We start from the raw sequence: 20,212 nt of genomic DNA, 5'->3' as shown, positions 1-20,212 counted from the left end.
CAACACTGCTTGATGACCGGGTGATATTCCAAAAAATATTGACTGCACAGAATTTATGCGCACAAGATTCACTGCAATATTTATTTGTATAAAACATTCAGTATAATATAATAAATACTGCACGTAGTTGAGTGTAACATTGAAAATTTTCACCCCTCGAAAACCCTTGTCCACCTCAGCTGTGCCTCAGTTGACAATGGTTTTCTTGGTTTGAAAATTTTCAATGTTAATCTCAACTACATGCAATATTTATATAATATGACATATTAGAAACACTTATTGCTAAGAATGCTTGTTTGACCTTTGTTGATAGTTATTATAATTTGAAAAAGATATGTTGAAGGCTTTTGTAGCTTAAAATACTGATCCAGCTATTCAGCAATAGTTTGCCTTGTGTTTGATTTTGAGTCACTCAGGTGACCCATTGCTATCACTCATCTGTTGTTGTTCTTGGCCAGTTGTCCATTGTCCATATATTTTTGAGCTTCTCTGCTTAAATTTGGGGGCAGATTTTAACTAAAATTTAGTAAAGGGCCAAAAATGGTGAATTACATGAGCCCCACCTCCCAGAAACCTTGTGGGTGGAGCCAAGATGGCAAAAAAGTATGAAATATTTAAAATTTTTCCTTCAGTCTTTACTAGCAAGCATCTAGAAAACTATATAAACAAGCAAAGGTGCCTCAACAGAAATTACTAAATTCATGACCCCTGCCTTTTACTGGCAAGCATCTAGAAGACAAACCAAGTGCTACGCAAAACCAAGCAAGGTGATCTCAAAAGACACTACATGGGTTCAAGCCACAGGGGCTATATTCTGTATATAGTGAAAATTAAAATATTTCATGTATGAAAATCTCTATTACACAATCAAGCATCTATGAAACAAACTAAATGCATAGCAATATCAAGCAATAAGCAAAGAGATAGCAACATAAATTCTAACTTAAGCACAAGGGCAGGGGTTGTTTGTAGTGAAAATCCATGTCATCTTTAAAAATATATTTATTACAAAGTATTTAGGTGACTATTACTAAGTATTTAGGAGACTCTTATTTTACTAAGAAGTGTATAGGAGGCAAATGAAGTGGTTAGCTATAACAAGTAAGCATCCCTCAATATTAATTGTGAAATTTGTGATTAAGGACATTTAGGCCCCAGAGCAAAGCTATATATATAGTATATTGTAAAAATGGAAAATCACCTTCAAAAAATACATTTTCTAGCAACTATCTAAGGAACCTAAATGATAAAAAAGCAAAGGTCCCTTGAATAAACTTTTTGTTCAATTTCTGTACTTAACTCCTTTTACTCAAGGTACATTGGACAATAGATGCCTTAGTAACTCAGATGACTATTAAGGTCCATGGGCTTATTTTTTTTTTTTTTTTTTTGGAAGTGTAGAATTTTGGAGAGGAAAAAAAGCATGTTTGGTTTGGTTTTGTCTTTGAAAAAGTAATTTTTAATGCTTGATAAAGTGCATTTTTCTTTCTTTTTATTTTTCATAAACTTCATTCTCTTAAAAAAAATGATTTAAACCACGGATATTATTTCAGTAACTTTAAAGTTTGTTGTTGAATGCAAGTTAATTTTGGGTGTGTCTTTAAATTGAAACTAACATAAGAAAATTTTGTCTATAAATATAAAAATAAAATGATAAATATTTTTTTAATACTAATTTTAGATGTTTAATAGCAAGGAGAATAATTTATGGACTCTTGAAAAATCTGAATTCAAGCAAGAAATGAGCTCTCATATATTCTGTTCATGTGTGTGTTCCTGGAAAATAATGTTAGTAAAATAATATGATAAGAAAGATGTTTATTGTTAAAAATTATTTTGTAACTATTTGTGTTGTTCCTTTGATAGTCCATGGAGCCAGTTCAGGATACAACTCTCATGGTCCACTTTTTTGGTTCCAAAGGCAAGGATGTCCTCAAATACGAAGATTTCCACAGGTAATAAAGATAGTTTATACACTTTGACTTACTTTATATAATATATATAACATACCCTCTTAAGTTATTGATTATTAGCTCACTTGAGCTGTAGGCTCGAGTGAGCTTTTCTGATCAAAACTTGTCCATTGTCTGTTGTCATTGTTGCAAAACTTTTTACATTGTAATATTTTTCTCCAGAATTGATGGGCCAATTGCAGCCAAATTTTGCACAAAGTATCTTTGGGTGAAGGAGATTTAAATTTATTCAAATGAAGGGTAATACCTCCTTTTAAGGGGAGATAATCAAGAAAAGACAAATATATATATAAATCAAGGTTATTCAGACCAGAACTGCAGGGCCATGTTAGTCACATTGATATTCAGAATCCCCAAGTTTGGTTAAGCCATGACCTTTTGAGACTAGGATGGGCTTATTATGGAGTCAAAATTTTTTTTTCATTAGATTGCAAAGGGGGACAAATCGTAGAATGAAATATATGGAGATAACGAACAGTATTCAAGCTCAAAAGTCCATTAAACATTATAAAAGAAAAAATTTTCTGAAGAATAACAGGGCCAGGGTGACTCAGGTGACCATTGTGACCAATGGGTCTTTTTTACTTGTACCTTTTTAGCTCACCTCGTCAAAGTCAAGATGTGCTTATGCCGGTTAAAGTTTTAGGATCAAGTGCATTCCCAAGTAACTATAAACCTTACCTGAACCAAACTTGCATGGATGATGGATCTACAGATACTCACTACCAGACTTGGTTCAGATGCTGATCTGACCTACATTATTTTGTGGATGAGAGACCAGGTTAAAGTTTTTGGAGCAGGTCCATTCTCAAGTACCTATAAGCCCTATGGTAAGTAACCAAACGTGCATGGATGATGGATCTAGAGATGCATACCACCAGACATTTTTTAGATGCTGGATCTGACCTCCATTTATAGGTGACTGACCAAATTCAAGTTTTTGGAGCAGATCCATTATAAAATACTGGGTAACTATAAAGCCAGTTTGCACCATACTTGCATGGATGATGCATCTAGGGATGCACAATTACCAAACATTCTTCTGATGCAGCACCTGACCTACCTGGATGATCTTACCTACATTTTCCAGGTGATCAAAAAAATATTTTTAGCAGATCCTTTCTCAGGAAACTAATCTTACAAAGACCAAACTTGCATGGATGGACATCTGGGGATGCACATTACTAGATCATAAAGTAGGAGACTTTGCCTTCATTTATAGATAACATTCATCAAGGTGAGCTTTGTAATCTTTAATTACTTTTGTTTGATTACTGTAGACCATTTGTACATTTATTTCATTTTACTTTATATTTGCAAACAATAGCAGCTGTTTGTAAGACAATATATCTTGTATCTTCAGTAAGAAATAAAATAAATATTGTCAAGTATTATTCATGGGCTCTTAATTTATCATGCAGACTTCACAAAATTACTCAAAGCTTTTATAAAGTCATTTTATAGTGAAATTATGTCATCTTATTTGATTTTCACATGTTGTAAACCCTTATTCAATTTTCTCTGAATTGTAGATTTATGGAGAACCTACAATCTGAGGTTATAGAACTTGAGTTTCTGGAATTCTCTAAAGGCCTAGCTACAATATCAGAAGAAGATTTTGCTCGTATTCTGTTACGCTACACAATGTTAGACAGATCCGACATCGAGGAGTGCATCACTCGAGTCAAGACAAAGATCCCAAGTGAAAAGGTCCTATGATGAATTTTCATTATTTTTTAATTTTTTTTTTTTTTTTTTTACAAATGCTCCTCAGCCAGGAACAGTAACTCATAAAAATATTAATAAACACTGGTAGGACACCATGCCTTATCATCCACATCTTATTTATCACTGTTCATTATAGACAACTGGACAGGAACTAAAAATTCTAACACACATAGAGAATGGTTTTATGGAAATGTACAATTCGGCAAGGAAAAAAACTTCAGATTTTATTGATGATAATTAGATTGTTTATTGATTCTTGTGATGAATAAATAAACAAAAATATTTTTTCAATTATACCTTTTGTATATGAATATCATGCTACAAGAACTGAATGGTTTGCTCGGCTTTAACTTAAAGAAAAAAATTATTGGTCACACATGGCACATATCCATTGTTTACAATAGGGTGTCACAGTCAGTTTACTGCATAATTTTCCATTGACAAACCATCTCTTAAGCATTTGCAAGACTCCGTATAGAGAACCCAAAAGGGTTCCCAAGCAAATTATCTATACACAAATTATTACAAAACCAGAAGTAAATGGTATATATCGCATGTCATGGAGTTTAGAGGACCTTTAACTACTGATTTTCAGAACTTGAGGAATGGACTACCTTTTAAGTTCAAATACATGTATTAAATCATACTCGCAAAAAGTTTTCATCAACTATTCAAAAAACCCTCTTGTTTAGTCGTCACCCACCAGGTTATAAGAGGGCTGTTGCTGAAACTGATTGCCTCCTTGCATTTATAAAATTGTTCATGACTGAAGACATTTGCTTATATTTAATGGTTCTAATCTTTCAGGGCATTACATTTGAGGATTTTAGGAAATTTTGTGAATTTCTGAACTCACTAGATGACTTTACTATAGCCATGAAGATGTACACTTATGCAGACCAAGCCGTTTCGAAAGGTAACCAAAATAAAAAGCTTGGGAAAAAGAAATTCCCAATGAAAAATGTTAAAAACAAATGCACATCATTAAATACAATGTATACAGAAGCAAAGCACCTTTCTGGGACAAGTATGATACAGCAATTTCATTTATAATTTAAATTTTGTTTGAATATCATTTACAAAATAGCTCTGGTCTGTCTTTTCACCAACATGTGTAATGTAAGGAAAATTCTCAATGAACAGTGAATTAAGTTAATTGTAATAGTTATAGTGTTGTGGAAAAAAGAAATGAGTTAACCTTTATGATTATTTGTTCATTTCTGTTAACAGAAGATTTCCAGAGGGCAGTGTTTGTGTGTACGGGTTCGAACCTGAGCCCTCACCTGGTTGATACAGTGTTTAACATCTTTGATGCGGATGGAGATGGGCATCTCAGTTACATGGAGTTCATCTCTATCATGAAGGACCGCCTCCACAGGGGATCCAGGGTAGATAGTGTTCTGTAACCTTAAATTTCAGGACTGTATACACTTAAGGAATTAATAGGCATTTATTGTTTATCCTTTTAAAAAAAATATTATATGTGTAAAAACTTCATAAAATATAATTTTAATCATAAAGTACATTTATTTAAATTGTTTAAATGGTGAATATTTCCATCATAAGAATTGAACAGAAACTTTTCAATGGTGTATGAAAATATGGTATTGAAAAAAAAAACAGGAGTGAAAATTAATATTTGAGTTTTTACCCATTGTTACCTTTAAATCCTTTATGATTTATTTCCTTTTGTGGTGTATACAGTTTGTTGTGCACATCATTAAAACAATACTTCATTTTGACAACAGAATATTGTATATAGATGTACTTTGTTATCATTTCTCTGTCAATTCTTTAATTTATAGCAATTAGCCGTGAGTAATACCCAAGTTTTATAATAATTTGTTGTACAATTTCTTCCTTATCATCAATAATACCTCTCTCTTTTTTTATTTGTTAAACTTATTCATCACGTTGTGTGGATCACACTGTAAATTATTGTTAAGGTATCACCTAACATCAGATATTAGAGTATAGGCTAGCACTGTAAAATATTGGCCTACCCAGACTTTTCCCCCACCCAAGTGAAGTGCCTTTGCCAGAGATGAATTGCAGTTAATACCCACTGTGTGAATTAGTCTTTCTCCCTCCCATTCTTAAAGAACTTAGTTTCATATTGATGATATGTAAAGATGAGACTATATAAGTCCAAGTATTTAACTGATTGGTTCGAGCTGATTTTGTAAAATGCTTGTGTCAGTGACATATTTTTTGCAATACATTCTCTTCCTTGTTCAAATATTTTCGAGGGATGCTAACGAGTATTTGAGTACTTGGCTATCACTCAGTCATACCAACTACGAATATTCATTAAAAACGTGCTATTTAATAGTATTTTAAATTGAAGGTTATAAACAGAGAGATTTTTTTTTCATCTGGTTTATTGGTATCAAGGCTTGGACCCTCCTCTGATGTGAATCAATTATTTTTCTAACAAAAATTATGTAATTAAGCATACATTTAACATTTGGGATATAATATTTCATTTGATGTCTAATATGAATTAATTTCATTACTTGATTTGTTTTTTGCACAAAATTGCATAATTAAGGTTGATTGCATTTTAACTATTTACCAGTCAATGGGTCAAGAATTTTAGCTGAAATAAGACAACAAGTGATAGCATCTGAGAACAAATGATAAGCCTTGGTAATAAGCATTTGATAAAGTGCATATTTAGATAAAATATGTGGTAAAAATAATCAGTATTAATTCAGATACTTGTAGAAGGTGTATTTTTACTATTTAAGTTAATATTTTAATTGAGAAACACATTGTATGTCATGGTAGCTGGATATAAATATTGAGTATACAAGTAGTCTTTAAAGGACATGATATTAAATGACGAGAAAAATTATTTTAATGAGTACTTGACTACTGGTATCACTCAACTAAAGACTCTGATTATTTCATTAGGCTATCCAGGTAAAATTGGTATCTCCAATATTTTCTTTCAATTAGTATTGTTTTTCCTAGCTATCATATTTTTTTTTAAAATTTAAATAAAGAAGTCTATAAATTTTGTTGTAATTACTCAATTTCTTACACAGCTAAATCATTTTTTCTTTTTTCATATATTTTCATATATATATATATATATATATATATATATATATATATATATATATATATATATATATATATATATATATATATATATTATGAAGTGGAATAAAAATGGAAATCATATGTTAGTAAATTGTATACAGTAGAACTAATATGCCTTTGTTGCAGTCATTTTATTTTTTACTTGTGATTCTATTTTTTTAATGTACATTGGAAGAACACAAGCATAATTTTAGGCTTAAAGTATTGCACTCAGTTATTTTTGATTGTTAAAAATTTCCATCTTTTGCTATTGCCATGGCTTCTGAAGAAAGGGCTATCTTTGAATATCTTAGAAAATGCTACCCCTCTTGCAGTTTTGGTTTGTTTTTATCAAACTTGATACAAGTTTAAGAAGATTCATAATTCGTAAATGTTAAACTAAAAAAATGTTTCTAGTCCAAAAACAGCTTTTCTCTCCTACCATTTTAAGTACAAACCAGTAGTCCTACATCGTATATCGTATAAAGAATAAAAACGTGTAACGCTTTTATTGTTCTTAAAAACTTGTTACAAATATTGGCTAAACCATTAAAAATAACCATCAACACTCATATAAAGTTTCTTTAGGCTTCTAAGACATGAGAGAAACTTTGACTTCTTTTTAGCTCACTTGAGCTGAAAGCTCAAGTGAGCTTTTCTGATCACCCGTTGTCCATCGTCTGTCCATCCATCTGTAAACTTTTCACATTTTCAACTTCTTCTCAAGAACCATTGGACCAATTTTAACCAAACTTGGTACAAAGTATCCTTGGGTGAAGGGGAGTTTAAGTTATTAAAATAAAGGGCCAAGTCCCCTCACAAGGGGAGATAATCAAGAAAAGACAGAAATAGGGTGGGGTCATTAAAAAATCTTCTTCTCAAGAGCCACAGGGCCAAAAAAGCTGAAACTTATGTAGAAGCATCCTGGGATAGTGTAGATTCTAAATTGTTCAAATCAGGACCCCTGGGGGGTAGGGCGAGGCCACAATAGGGAATCCAAGTTTTACATTGAAATATATAGGAAAAATCTTTTAAAATCTTCTTTTCAAGAACCACTGGGCCAGAAAAGCTGAAACTTATGTGGAAGCATTCTGGGGTAGTATAGATTCTAAATTGTTCAAATCAGGACCCCCGGGGGTAGGGCGGGGCCACAATAGGGAATCCAAGTTTTACATTGAAGTATGTAAGAAAAATCTTTAAAAATCTTCTTCTCAAGAACAACTGGGCCAGAAAAGCTGAAACTTATGTGGAAGCATCCTCAAGTAGTGTGGATTTTAAATTGTTTAAATCATGACCCCGGGGGTAGGGCGGAGCCACAATAGGGAATCCAAGTTTTAAATTGAAATATACAGGAAAAATCTTTAAAAATCTCTTCTTAATTAACAGGGCCAGAAAAAACTGAAACTTATGTGGAAGCATCCTGGGGTAGTGTAGATTCTAAATTGTTCAAATCATGACCCTGGGGGTAGGGTGGAGCCACAATAGGGAATCCAAGTTTTACATTGAAATATACAGGAAAAATCTTTAAAAATCTTCTTCTCAAGAACCACTGGGCCAGAAAAACTGAAACTTATGTGGAAGAATCCTGGGATAGTGTAGATTCTAAATTGTTCAAATCAAGACCCCCGGGGGTAGGGCGGGACCACAATAGGGAATCCAAGTTTTGCATTGAAATATATAGGAAAAATCTTTTAAAATCTTCTTTTCAAGAACCACTGGGCTAGAAAAGCTGAAACTTATGTGGAAGCATCCTGGGGTAGTAAAGATTCTAAATTGTTCAAATCATGACCCCTGGGGGGTAGGGCGGGACCACAATAGGGAATCCAAGTTTTACATTGAAATATATGAGAAAAATCTTTAAAAATCTTCTTTTCAAGAACCACTGGGCCAGAAAAGCTGAAACTTACGTGGAAGCATTCTGGGGTAGTATAGATTTTAAATTGTTCTAATCAGGACCCCAGGGGGTAGGACGGGGCCACAATAGGGAATCCAAGTTTTACATTGAAATATAGGAAAAATCTTTAAAAATCTTCTTCTCAAGAACCACGGGGGTAGAAAAGCTGAAACTTATGTGGAAGCATCCTCAAGTAGTGTAGCTTCTAATTTGTTCAAATCATGACCCCGGGGGGTAGGGCGTCTTGTTTTTTTTTTAGGTTGAATATTATATTAATGCTAGAGAAACCTTAATAAGTGACTTTAATAGTGGTATCAAAATATACTCATATAAAGTTTCTTTAGGCTTCTAAGACACGAGAGAAATTTTGACATCTTTTTTTTTTTGGTTGAATATCATATTTATGCTAGAGAAACCTTAATAAGTGACTTAGTGGTATCAAAACATACAACGTCCTGTCCAAAATGCTTCTTTTTTTTCTTATAAGAAAAAATGTAGTATTAAATATTAAGACATTTTTTTAAGATATAAAGGAAAGTGACACACAAAAAAAAGGATTTGATTTCTCATCAAAGAATAAGTAATTTCTCTGATTTTCTAAATTTTGTGGTTCATTCTAAGTAATAGAATATTTACACCAATTATCTTTTATGATCTGGTTAATTTGCAGAAAGATGAATGGTACCAGTGGAGTGTCTGATTGCATACAGTTTAATTGTTGCATGGTATTTATGAATTGCCAAAATCACCATTTTATATTCTATTTTTCAGTCCCATCTAATGCACACCCAAGACAAGTGGTCAGCATTCAAATCCTGTGTAAAGAATGAAATGAAGACCTACAGTTAAAAGAAAGAAGATCTCTAACAACAAACTTAGTATCTGTGAAATATAAGAATGGACTGTGTATTCCGTGACCTTTCCTTCTTTAACCTGCACCAAATGTGACGAAAATCAATGTTGCTCAAAGTTCCTTGTTTAAGTGTTACATATCAAATTCATTGCATTATAGTAGATTCCCAAATCTTTATTTACCGGGTACAAAAGGTTTTTTATTTTCTAATTTATTTATTCTCTTTATATTTTATTAGGAATAAATAAAAGACAAAATTTATGACTCAAGTTTGGCAAAGAGTCAAATGAAATACAATTGCATAATGTCATGAACCACTGGTTATATACTTCTGGAATCGTGAAAAGCTGTTAAATACATAAGAACCTTGTAGATTTCTGTAAAGCGATTCTGTTCTTCATGTGTTTTGTATAGAAAGTCACTTTTTCTCTGTGATAACACTTTTATTATTTCTTTTCAGGTGAGGGAGATATGTTTTGTTGAGTTTGGTATAATTTTATATCAGTTTGAATGCATGTTCACAATTTGTATGTTTGAGATTGTCTCCCCTACCAAATTATACATGTATTTCTTTAGTCATACTGAAAAAAATATTTATTTCTTGAGAACATAATTATTGCTCTGACATATTGTTAATTTATTCAATAAATTTTTCATATCATGAAAGACATTTTTTTGGATTTTAGACCTTGTTTCAGAAATGTTTGTTAGTTTTGAAAAGTCATCAGGTGGGGATCTGACATTTTTCACACAGGCACCTAATAAAATTATATGCCTTTATAAATATACGGGTTCAAACTGAAATTCATTAAATGTACTTCTATTTTCCTTTCCAGTGTCTATTTAACTAATGATTCATTTAAACACATGGGAAATTGACCAACTTCCCCTGGAATAACCAAATTTATTTGAAAGAAATATTGAAATAAAAGACAGAGGGACTCAGTGATAAATATTAGGAAGTGTTTTGTAATATGTCAGAATTGATTGATGTACCATAGAGTGTAAATTGAGTGGGTGAATATGGTGATCTCTTAACACTCTAATATTTTTGATATACATGTATACTGATACAGGTATTAATTGTTTGCAAATCTGTATTTTTTTTATGGTAAGAAATACATCTCTTACAAGTCCATTTGCATGTGTTGTTACACAGAATTTACTTGGCAATGTCATGGATCCAGGAGAGGACCTCAGAGACTTTGGTGTAGATAGAAGGGTGGTACCCACAATCCACGTCACCCCAGGAGGACACTCCAGCTATTACATACTGTGAACGGTCAAGGCAGATCAGAGGTCCACCACTGTCACCCTACAGTTAACAGAATTTGTAAAGATAATCACCATACCTGACAAATTTTTTGAACACTGAAGAGGGAAAAGAGTGGGGGGACTAAACAGGCAAACATGCTGATTTGTTTTACTGTATTTATCCTTTGTAATTGTGAACACTTACAGAGCATGGTGTACTGCCATAGCTGATGACGCACAGACTGTCATAGTAAACATAGCTCCCCCAGGTGGCGCTGCACAGGTTGGTTGCAATGACTGTCATTGTGGTTTGTTGTAGAAGATTGGAATGCTCTGTATCTGTAAAGAGAAACATCTATGATAGAATTGGGAGTAAGTAATCCCACGCTATGCCCCTGTCCTATCGGTATACAATAGATACCAATAACTGGAACTATTGGTGTGCCATTACCATGACCAAAGGTATTTTTGTAGTTTCAAAGTCACTGGCAGAAAAAAGTTTAATTCTTGTCTGGTCCATAACTCTTTAATGGAAAAAAATTTGATGCAAACAACTTGACACCAAGATTGCTTATGATCTAATTGGTGTGTCTTGATCAGTTGATGCTACCAAATGTTATTTGGCCAGTTAAAGGTCATCGGAAGAAAAATGTAAAATTCAGGTACTTTGGCACTACATATATTTGAAAAATGCAGTGATTTTTAACCTTGATTTTCCTTGGTTTGCATGAAAGAAGATGGGCGTGTTTGGTGTGTGATCTGCAGGAATAAGGCGTACGAAACATTTATAGTTTAAATATCTACGATTTGGTCGGCTGACCACAGCTGGACATACTTTACAAAGTTAGGCACATAAGAAAATGTTACATTTAGTTTGAAAATACTTTGTCAAATTTAATGTACCAGTCCGCCTATCTTAATAATTACTACATGTAAAACTTAGTAACGCTTCACATAAATACTAAACACCTATACGGTATAGTTAAATGCAATTACAAGTACATGTATAGATTAAAGTATCAATAAGTTGGAAGAATTGCTTTCGCTTTCGGTGCAACAGAACCAGAATTTATCTATTTGAAAATAAATCAGTACATAAAATTAAACTGACAAAAGAATTGATTGTTTGCACTAAAAAAAATATTAACGATCCATGCGATAATCGAACCAAAAATATTTCTTTTCATTGCACTGGACTGGTAACGAATACTACTGAGCTATCACCGCTACATACACTTTATGGTTTTAAAGCGACAATGAAGCACCGAATTTACACATTGGAATTTTCTTTGAAAAAGTTCATTTTTTATCGTCTCTGGGTCTTCTCTCCATTTTTTACAAATGTTTGTTAGTTTCTTTGAATTAAAATGCACACAAATAACGTTTCAAAATCATGGAGAGTTGACCCAGAGATAGCAAATTTTTAGAAAAACGTGTTTAAAAATGTAACATTTTGTACCAAATGATTCATCTAGCCAATTTTGAAGTTCTTTTTTAGCAAATCAAAATACAATATCGGGAAAATATGTCCCTTTCCTATTTCACAGCAATCTGATTAAAATACAGATCTCTTCATAGCGCAAAGCGCAGCTTTGCGCTATGAAGAGATCTGTATTTTAATCAGATTGATTTCACAGGAACCTGATACATCAAAAGAATGCTAAGATTTCATGTGAAAGATCAATGAAATTTTCACTTTTCAAGTGCGTCCAGATTCCTGCCGAATGCCAATCAAAAGCGCCCTCGTTCTTTCTTGAATATTGTAAAGAATTTCAAAATAACACCTCATACTTAAAAATAACATTTCTACAATATTTTGAAAGTTTTCACATTTTCATGACATAATTTATTTTTTGGAACTCTATGATGTTCCATAATGTGACCTTGACCTGCCATAAGTTCCTAAGTCATTTTTTTAAAATCTTAATTCGTTTTGCCCATTTTTTGATTACTATGAAGGATTCCAAAGAACCCACTTCATGAAAACAGTTAATGGGATATGACTTCGACCTCAAAGTGTATTTTTTACCTTAATATGCAAATGGTCATTGGATATTGTTTTGATTAGAAAAATTAGGGTTATCAGATTTTTATCAAGACTTTATCCCACATTTTCTGATATTTGGAACTGTGGCAGTCTTTTTTTCCCCTATAAAGTTCTTGGTTTGCCACTGCTGACTCCCTGCATTAATAAATAACAAGATCGTAATTTACATGTATTACAAAATTTTAATATTACCCCGTGTCTTTCCCCACCCTATGACGAAGCAGTCCTGTCCGGTGAAGTCGTCGCATTTTGTCGGTAGCAGAGCGACTCTGACGTTCGGATTCTCAGTCACGGGTTGACTCAGTTCCAGTAGAGCAGCGTCGTTAGGAAGGTAAAAGTTAAAGTCTGAATGTTGGATGTTGTAGAAGGGATTCTGGAATAGTGTGATTACATTTCATGTAAGACAAATGTTTCGGAAGAAAGTTTTCTGAAAATAACTGAAGGAACCAGAAGAGACACAGGCACTTGTTTCATACAGTGCGCTTCTTTACTATTATACAATAGTTAACAGCTAGTTAATAGTTAAAATGTACACAGAATTATGTATCTTAGAGTTGTCTTCTTGTAATCCAAGTTATATTGAAATGAAACAAAAACTGTATGAAGAGTAGCGTTTTGAATGCATTTTACAGAAATTTCTATTTTCAGTAACCATGGCAACACCGTTCATTGAAATTAAAAACCGATACAAAGAATTACGTATCTTAGTGTAGTTTACTTTGTACCAAGTTATATTGAAATCAGACCAAAACTGTAGGAGGAGTAGCGTATTGAAAAATTGTTTACAGACAGTCGGACAGCTAGACAGACGGACGAAGGACACCTTTCTATCGCATAAGCTCTTCTTGTCTCTGACCAGTAGAGCTTAAAAATAGGAAAAGTTTTTTTATGGGGGGGGATACACGTTTATGAGATGGTATATTGTGAAATGACTGGGAAAAAACTTCTGTTGGTAATCCCCCATTCCATGAAGTGATTTTGCCAATTTTATCTTTTTCTAAATTATTAGACATAATAACAATGTAAATATTTTATAAACAGTAATACCATTTGACAGAATTTCCAACTGATTAATTGATTAATCGGTTAGCATTTGTCATCCCCAATTTTTATCATTGGTCGGACACAAATGTATCTGGCTCCAAAAAAAGTTGAAAGTTTCAGGTTCATAAACCCTCTGCTCACCAAATAAAATGTTGTTTTAACTTTTATGATTTTCTGAAAGTAATGTTTTTCATAAGTAAAAAAAAACAAACAATTATATCAAAGTTTGCGGGGCAAAGAAGATGGGCGAACAAGACGAGCGCACTGCCTATAGTGCAACAAACATGAAGGTGAAAAATAAAATCTGAAATATAACAAAATTTTCTTTGATATTTCATCTTAATTTAAAGTGTACTTTATGAAATATCTCCACAATTTGCAAAAATCTCACTAAGATTGAAATTATTTGCCTATGAAATAGCATACACACACTAGAGAGGGCAAAAAGAGTCATTAACACTAAAAGACAATGATATGAGTGGGTCTTCGCTCCATATTTTTCAAAGTTTATCCTCAAAGTTTGCCAAAAAATATACATTTTTTGGTCATCAAAAACATGGAGCAAAGACCCACTATACCCCCAAATACACTTTTATGACACAACATTAGCATCTTTCCGAGAAATACTTCCATTTCAATACTTCCAAATAAGTCCATTTAGTAAAAGGTCATATCACAAACATGATTTATATGCCACAATTCATCAATAACTGTGTAGCGTAGTGGTTAGCGTGTTAATCTCAAAGGAAAATGATACTTAGGATTTGCCCCCCTTCACTTCACTGACTCTAACAACAATATATTTGTATGCATTTCAGCGCACTGCGAGATGAGCTAGGCTTTATTGTTTCCACACAATATGAAAAAAGCAATATAATACATGTATAAAATTATACAAAAATAAAATAAACACAATTATGCTTTCCTCGCCGCCCAGGAAAAACCATAGAAAAAAAGCAACTGATTTATGTTGAAAAACTATGGAAACCTATAAGTTCGCAGCAATTACGAGGTAAGCAAAATGAATGGCGGACTCACTCTCACAAACCTTAGTATGTGAAATTGTCATTTATTACAATGTACAAAAATCTGACTTGCTCGGGAGAGCGTGCGCTAGAGAATGAATACTAAAAATCTCTTTAACCCATTCGAACACGTCCTTATCTAAAACACATTTCCATTGCTTTTACTCGGTACACAACAATTATCAACACTTCCGTTCCGACTCAAGCAATTTGTTTACTTGTCGTTAGGACAATTATTTCTCGATATACTTCGTAATGCGAGAAATTTTAATTATTGCTAGAGTTCGAACCCCACGAATACCACTGTGACATTATTTTTTAAATAACAGAATAATTTTTGCAGTTAAAATTTTCCTTAGAAAAGTTTTGTTTATCAAAATTTCAAAAATGAGAACTTTACTCTAAATAAATCACAAATTATGATTTTTATATATCTGAAGCTATAGGCATTCTGCGCGCCTTGTTCTCCCATCTCCTTTAAAAATAATTAGAGAAATCTATAAAGGAATAATAAACATTATGTCATTGGGTTATCTCCCTTATCAGATTATCAATGAACATTAAAAATGTAGTGGTTTAGATTTCTATTTCATAGCCCTCGTTTCGTAAATTATATTTTGCAAGTATTTGTTGGTATTTCAGTCTGATAATTCTATTTACCTTTTGTTTTCAGTTGTTACTTACGTAAAACCCCTTTATTATTTGTCTTTTATAAGTTAGGACATGTGTTGACATTCCACATGTTTTACTTTTTAAACAGGAAGTGTCATCCATGTTGTGAGTCTTCCCATAGTACTTTTGTAGCTGTGTTCTGATTGGTTAAGTTAGTTGTAGGATCTTTGATCTTTATTGGCTTTTATTTTTGGGCCTACAGCTAGGGTATTTAAAGCTGTGTTCGTGTAGTTTTCTTCACTTGGGTTGGGGAACACAACCTCATGGTTAGTTCCTCTTTACTGTGCTAAGAAAACCTAATGGTTTATGAGCACTATTTGATTAGTACCTTAGAGTGCTAAGAAAACCTCATGGTTTAACAGTAATCTGGGTCTTTGCTAGCTTTAGTTTCACGTTTTTCACAAGTTCTAGATTTCTGTTAGGAAACAGTTAGGATGTAGGTTTTATAGAGTAAATTTATTTTCCCCTTTCCAAGTCAAGCCTGGTCTAGGGATTTGTAGATAACAGGTATAATTCCTAAAACCACTATTCACTATTTATTTTTGGTGTTGTTTATTTTCTGGGTTAGATATCTTTTTAGAGTCCAGATTTAGCATTATTATTTTAAGTTCAACTCTAGAGTGTTGATTAGTAGAGTTCATATTGGGTGATGTAGCTCATTTCCCTTACATTTTTCCAACTCATTGACATTTATAGCAGTTTTTAATAGGATTTTTGACCTTTTTCATAAGTACCAGATTTAGCATTATTATTTTAAGTTCAACTCTAGAGTGTTGATTAGTAGAGTTCATATTGGGTGATGTAGCTCATTTCCCTTACATTTTTCCAACTCATTGACATTTATAGCAGTTTTTAATAGGATTTTTGACCTTTTTCATAAGTATGGAAGCTCTGTAGGGACATAAATTATTTTCATAGGTTTTTCACATTCCTCCCTTTATTCTCTGTTAAATTTTGATTATTATTTATTATTTGTTATCATTTACAAAGGTTAATTCTCACTTTATTAAATTTATAAAACTTACAACTGTGTTTTCATTTAGCGTTGATCATAGTTCAGATATCCCCTTACCTGGGTTGATTATTGATAACTGGAGATAGTTTACTGCTTTAAGCCAAGTTGGCTATTAACTTTGTTAAGTTATTCATTAAAGAGTTCTATTTCCGGTTACAAAAACAATCAGGATTTAGTCTCGGTAACGTTAAATACGTGATATGGCTCAACCAAAGTTGACAATACGTTAGCCCCCTCCCACCTCTCCTGTATGCTACCTTGAATAACACGATCGAAAATGGCACTAGTCCTTGGAGTTTGACACAGTGATAACTACTCACCATGTGTATGGAGGTGATATTCCTGAATTGTTCTGTTCCTTCATTTGTTGAAAGGTCGTGCTCACCCATCACAATCCTGAAGGACTGAGCACTATAAAAAGAGAAGTCTGATTGAACTTTTCGTCCATTTCTGTCCGCAATAGACGGTAGGCACGTAATGGGGGGGGGGGGGGCAAACGAAGAGAAAATAATATTTAAAAAAAAAAGGTATGATTTAAAAGACATTATTATTAAGGGGGCACAACCTTATATTAGCATTGGTATTCTTATCTCTGTTCATATTTATACTGGTTGCCAAATTATTATGTATAAACTTAAAGTTGTAAACATAGTTGACTTCACTGATTTGTACATTTATCTATGTACTTTAGTGTGTGTTTTAGTAATGTGACAACACATTATACTTTTCATTCTGTATGTAACATGGTTGTATGCCAACATCTTTGGAGAATCAATGTTAGGTGAATCGATAAATATTTAGTATATACCGACAAAATTCCCCCTTCCCGTTCCCGCGGACCAGACTTCTTCCAAGTCAATTTGAAATACTAGAAGTCTCCGATTTTCTGGGTTCATTTAAATTATTAAAATCAACTTTGTTAACAAAGTTCAGAGCGGGGGCACAGTTACTCGTGGACACGATTGTCCCTACCCCCCCCCCCCCTTTCCCAATAATATTTTTCAGATCGATTTTCTTTTTATTTCTAATTGCTGACAAGTTCATCTATATTTCTGTTTGAAAATCACATGAATATTACGACCCAGATGCAGTTTCTATTCACAGTTGTTTCACGTATACAGCCGCTGTAAGAATCAAATAATCCCCCCACCCCCCATTTTGGTTACCTCTGTCCGTCCAAACAGTGAGCCGCTGTGAGAATCCATTTGGTCTCCACCAGAACCCCACCACAGAAGTGGAATCCGTCGTGGGTTTGAAGTGAGGCCATGAATGGCCAGTAATGTGGTATGGAGGTGGATCCTCCAATTATGCGTTGTCTCGGGGGTGGAGTCGAAGATTGAAGTGAGAGGAGGGGATGCCTCCATGGATTACCTTTCCCTGATGCTCCTATTAGAACAAACAAGCGTGGAAAATTTATAAACAATCCAATTCTCTGTATCAATTTAGCTAGGGCGAATGATCAGGACCCCCCCCCCCCCCTTCCTCCCCAACCACTCTATTTTTCGGTGGTGTTAAATTTACATAGTTTAACAACTTAATTATGATTTTGGACCTTAAAACTGCCTCCCCTATCAGACTCATCCCAGCTTCTGGAAATAATCTTAATTTTGGGGGGATGAAATGCATTTTGACAATCCTATCTCAACCTTAAGAAGTAACCTTTAAAATTTTAGAAAATTCCAGGGTTTTCCATATAATTACAATGAAGTACAGAAAATATTCTGTGATCGACTGGTCACATGAAGTAATTTGAAATCAGATCATTTAGAAATCGACTTCGTACGTACCAGTTAGGATAACAGATAGAATAAGCAGTGTCTGTAAGATCCCCATGTCGGCACTATCAGTTTGTTATACCAGGGTATCCAAGTTATTTTTCGTCATTATTCTATACAATGTTTTACTTGTGTTGTCATTCCAGAATCTAACAGCAGGCATGCATCTTTATCATTTGTTTACATGATTATCTAACAAAAATTTAGGCCTAACCTTTAACTAATTGCAAAAGAATTCTTTTTGAAGGAACAAGAGGCCCAAGGGCTTTTACAGTCACCTGAATATAATGATCAAAGATCAAGGATCCATAGATCTATAAAATAAAACGAAATAAACTGATAGAAGAAGCTTTGTTGCCCAAAAGCAAGAGAAATATGATGATCAGGGATCAACAAAACACTTAATCTAGTACTCACTAAGATCTATTTACTTGCCTGTATTTGCCCCCATTTGTCACTATCATCAAGCAGACAAAACAATATTGCTTTATTTAGCATTGTTAGTAAACCAGTCTCATTTTTTATCAAATTGGCTCTCTTTGTCTTTGAAGAACATTTAATGTACAAAGATAAAGTATTAAGTATTTTTGTTTCAGTTTTATTCTATTATTTACAAGTCAACCTGACCATTAAAAACTATATATTACAAAAACTCTTGTAAAATTCTCTTATTCAATCGACATTTCAATTACATGTACATTATTTACAATGATTAATTATCATAAGTAGATAGCAAAGGGGAATAACTTCAGTCTCTCAGTAAAAAAAACAAATTATAGAGCCCTGCCTAGCACCAGAACATTTGACCAAGTGGTCCCGAATATAAACTGTCTAGTAAAAATACCCTTTCTTATAACAACTTTGTAATCTGTTTGTCTCCTAGATGCTAGGGAGCAGAGAAGATTTTTAAAAGAAATAAGGCATTTTCACAATAGATTCATTACAGTCCTGCCCCACCAGAACCCTTGACCCAGGGGCCCTGTAATTAACAATTTTGAAATTCACAAATTTTGAAGAGGCACCCTTGCTCATCATAACTACTTACAATGTACTAAGTTTGTATGCTTAATACTAAGGAGCAGAGACGATTTTCAAAAATGTAATGCAGTTTTACTATATAATTAATACCCCACCAAAATAAACCCCTAACCCAGCGGCCACAAATTTAAAAATTTTGAAAGAGGCACTCTTGCTCATCATAACCATACACTTTGCTTAGCTGTTAAATATCGAGGAGCAGAGAAGAAGAGAAAAAGATTTTTAAAGAAATAATGCAGTTTCACTACAAATTATAAGGAATGATAAAGCCCCACCCTATACCAGAACCCCAGACCCAAGAGCCACATAAAATTCACAATTTTAGAAAGACATCCTTATTCATCATAAGTATGCACTTAGTTTGTTTGCCTAATATCCAGTAGCAGAGGAGATTTTTAAAGAAATTATGCACTTTCACTATATGATCTATACAGCCCCACCCTAGTACCAGAACCCCCCTGACCCTAGAGCCATGAATTTCACAATTTTGGTAGAGGGTTTAATACATACTACAACCATAATAACAGTTTGACTGCTTGGTGTCCAGGAGTTAGAGGAGAAGGTTTTTAAAGATGCATAAGTTTTTATGGTTTTAGCCCCATCCCTCAGGCCTTGGGGAGGGGGGGGGAGGGGGACCATGAAATTCAGGATTTTTTGTTTCCCTTTACCCACAGATGCTATATGTCAAAACTGGTTGAAATTGGTTCAGCAGTTCCAGAGAAGAAGCTGAAAAAAATTGAATTAGAGACTTAGAATTTTTTTCATCATCAGCAAGGGTTTAATTATTATTCTTTCTGTTCATTCCTT

General features: G+C 33.4%; 2 protein-coding genes across 4 annotated transcripts in view; one reads left to right on the top strand and one right to left on the bottom strand.

Moving 5' to 3' along the window:
• The window catches only part of LOC133173738 (calcium uptake protein 3, mitochondrial-like), a 46,557-nt gene extending 36,191 nt beyond the window's left edge, over positions 1–10,366 (top strand). For 2 of the 3 annotated variants that reach the window (XM_061308764.1, XM_061308763.1), the window contains exons 7-11: positions 1,867–1,955; positions 3,506–3,683; positions 4,509–4,617; positions 4,932–5,098; positions 9,454–10,366. In XM_061308764.1, the coding sequence (XP_061164748.1) occupies positions 1,867–1,955; positions 3,506–3,683; positions 4,509–4,617; positions 4,932–5,098; positions 9,454–9,531 (621 nt within the window). In that variant the 3' untranslated portion in view covers positions 9,532–10,366. The remainder of the gene's footprint in view (positions 1–1,866; positions 1,956–3,505; positions 3,684–4,508; positions 4,618–4,931; positions 5,099–9,453) is intronic. The other variant, XM_061308762.1, reaches the window with a different exon arrangement.
• Positions 10,367–10,398: 32 nt separating this feature from the next.
• On the bottom strand, positions 10,399–18,476 carry LOC133173620 (chymotrypsinogen B-like). Its single transcript, XM_061308599.1, has 6 exons — positions 18,450–18,476; positions 17,759–18,024; positions 16,913–17,003; positions 13,029–13,209; positions 10,995–11,128; positions 10,399–10,850 (listed from the first exon to the last, which is right to left on the bottom strand). Exons 1-6 carry the CDS (start codon positions 18,474–18,476, stop codon positions 10,698–10,700), a joined length of 852 nt encoding a protein of 283 aa, XP_061164583.1. The 3' UTR covers positions 10,399–10,697.
• Positions 18,477–20,212: the final 1,736 nt, after the last annotated feature.

Source organism: Saccostrea echinata, unplaced genomic scaffold (assembly GCF_033153115.1).
Source record: "Saccostrea echinata isolate AGI-Se365-2 ecotype Australia unplaced genomic scaffold, CSIRO_AGI_Sech_v1 ptg000056l, whole genome shotgun sequence".
In the NCBI taxonomy this organism is placed as follows: domain Eukaryota; kingdom Metazoa; phylum Mollusca; class Bivalvia; order Ostreida; family Ostreidae; genus Saccostrea; species Saccostrea echinata.
This window is presented reverse-complemented; position numbering and strand designations above follow the sequence as displayed.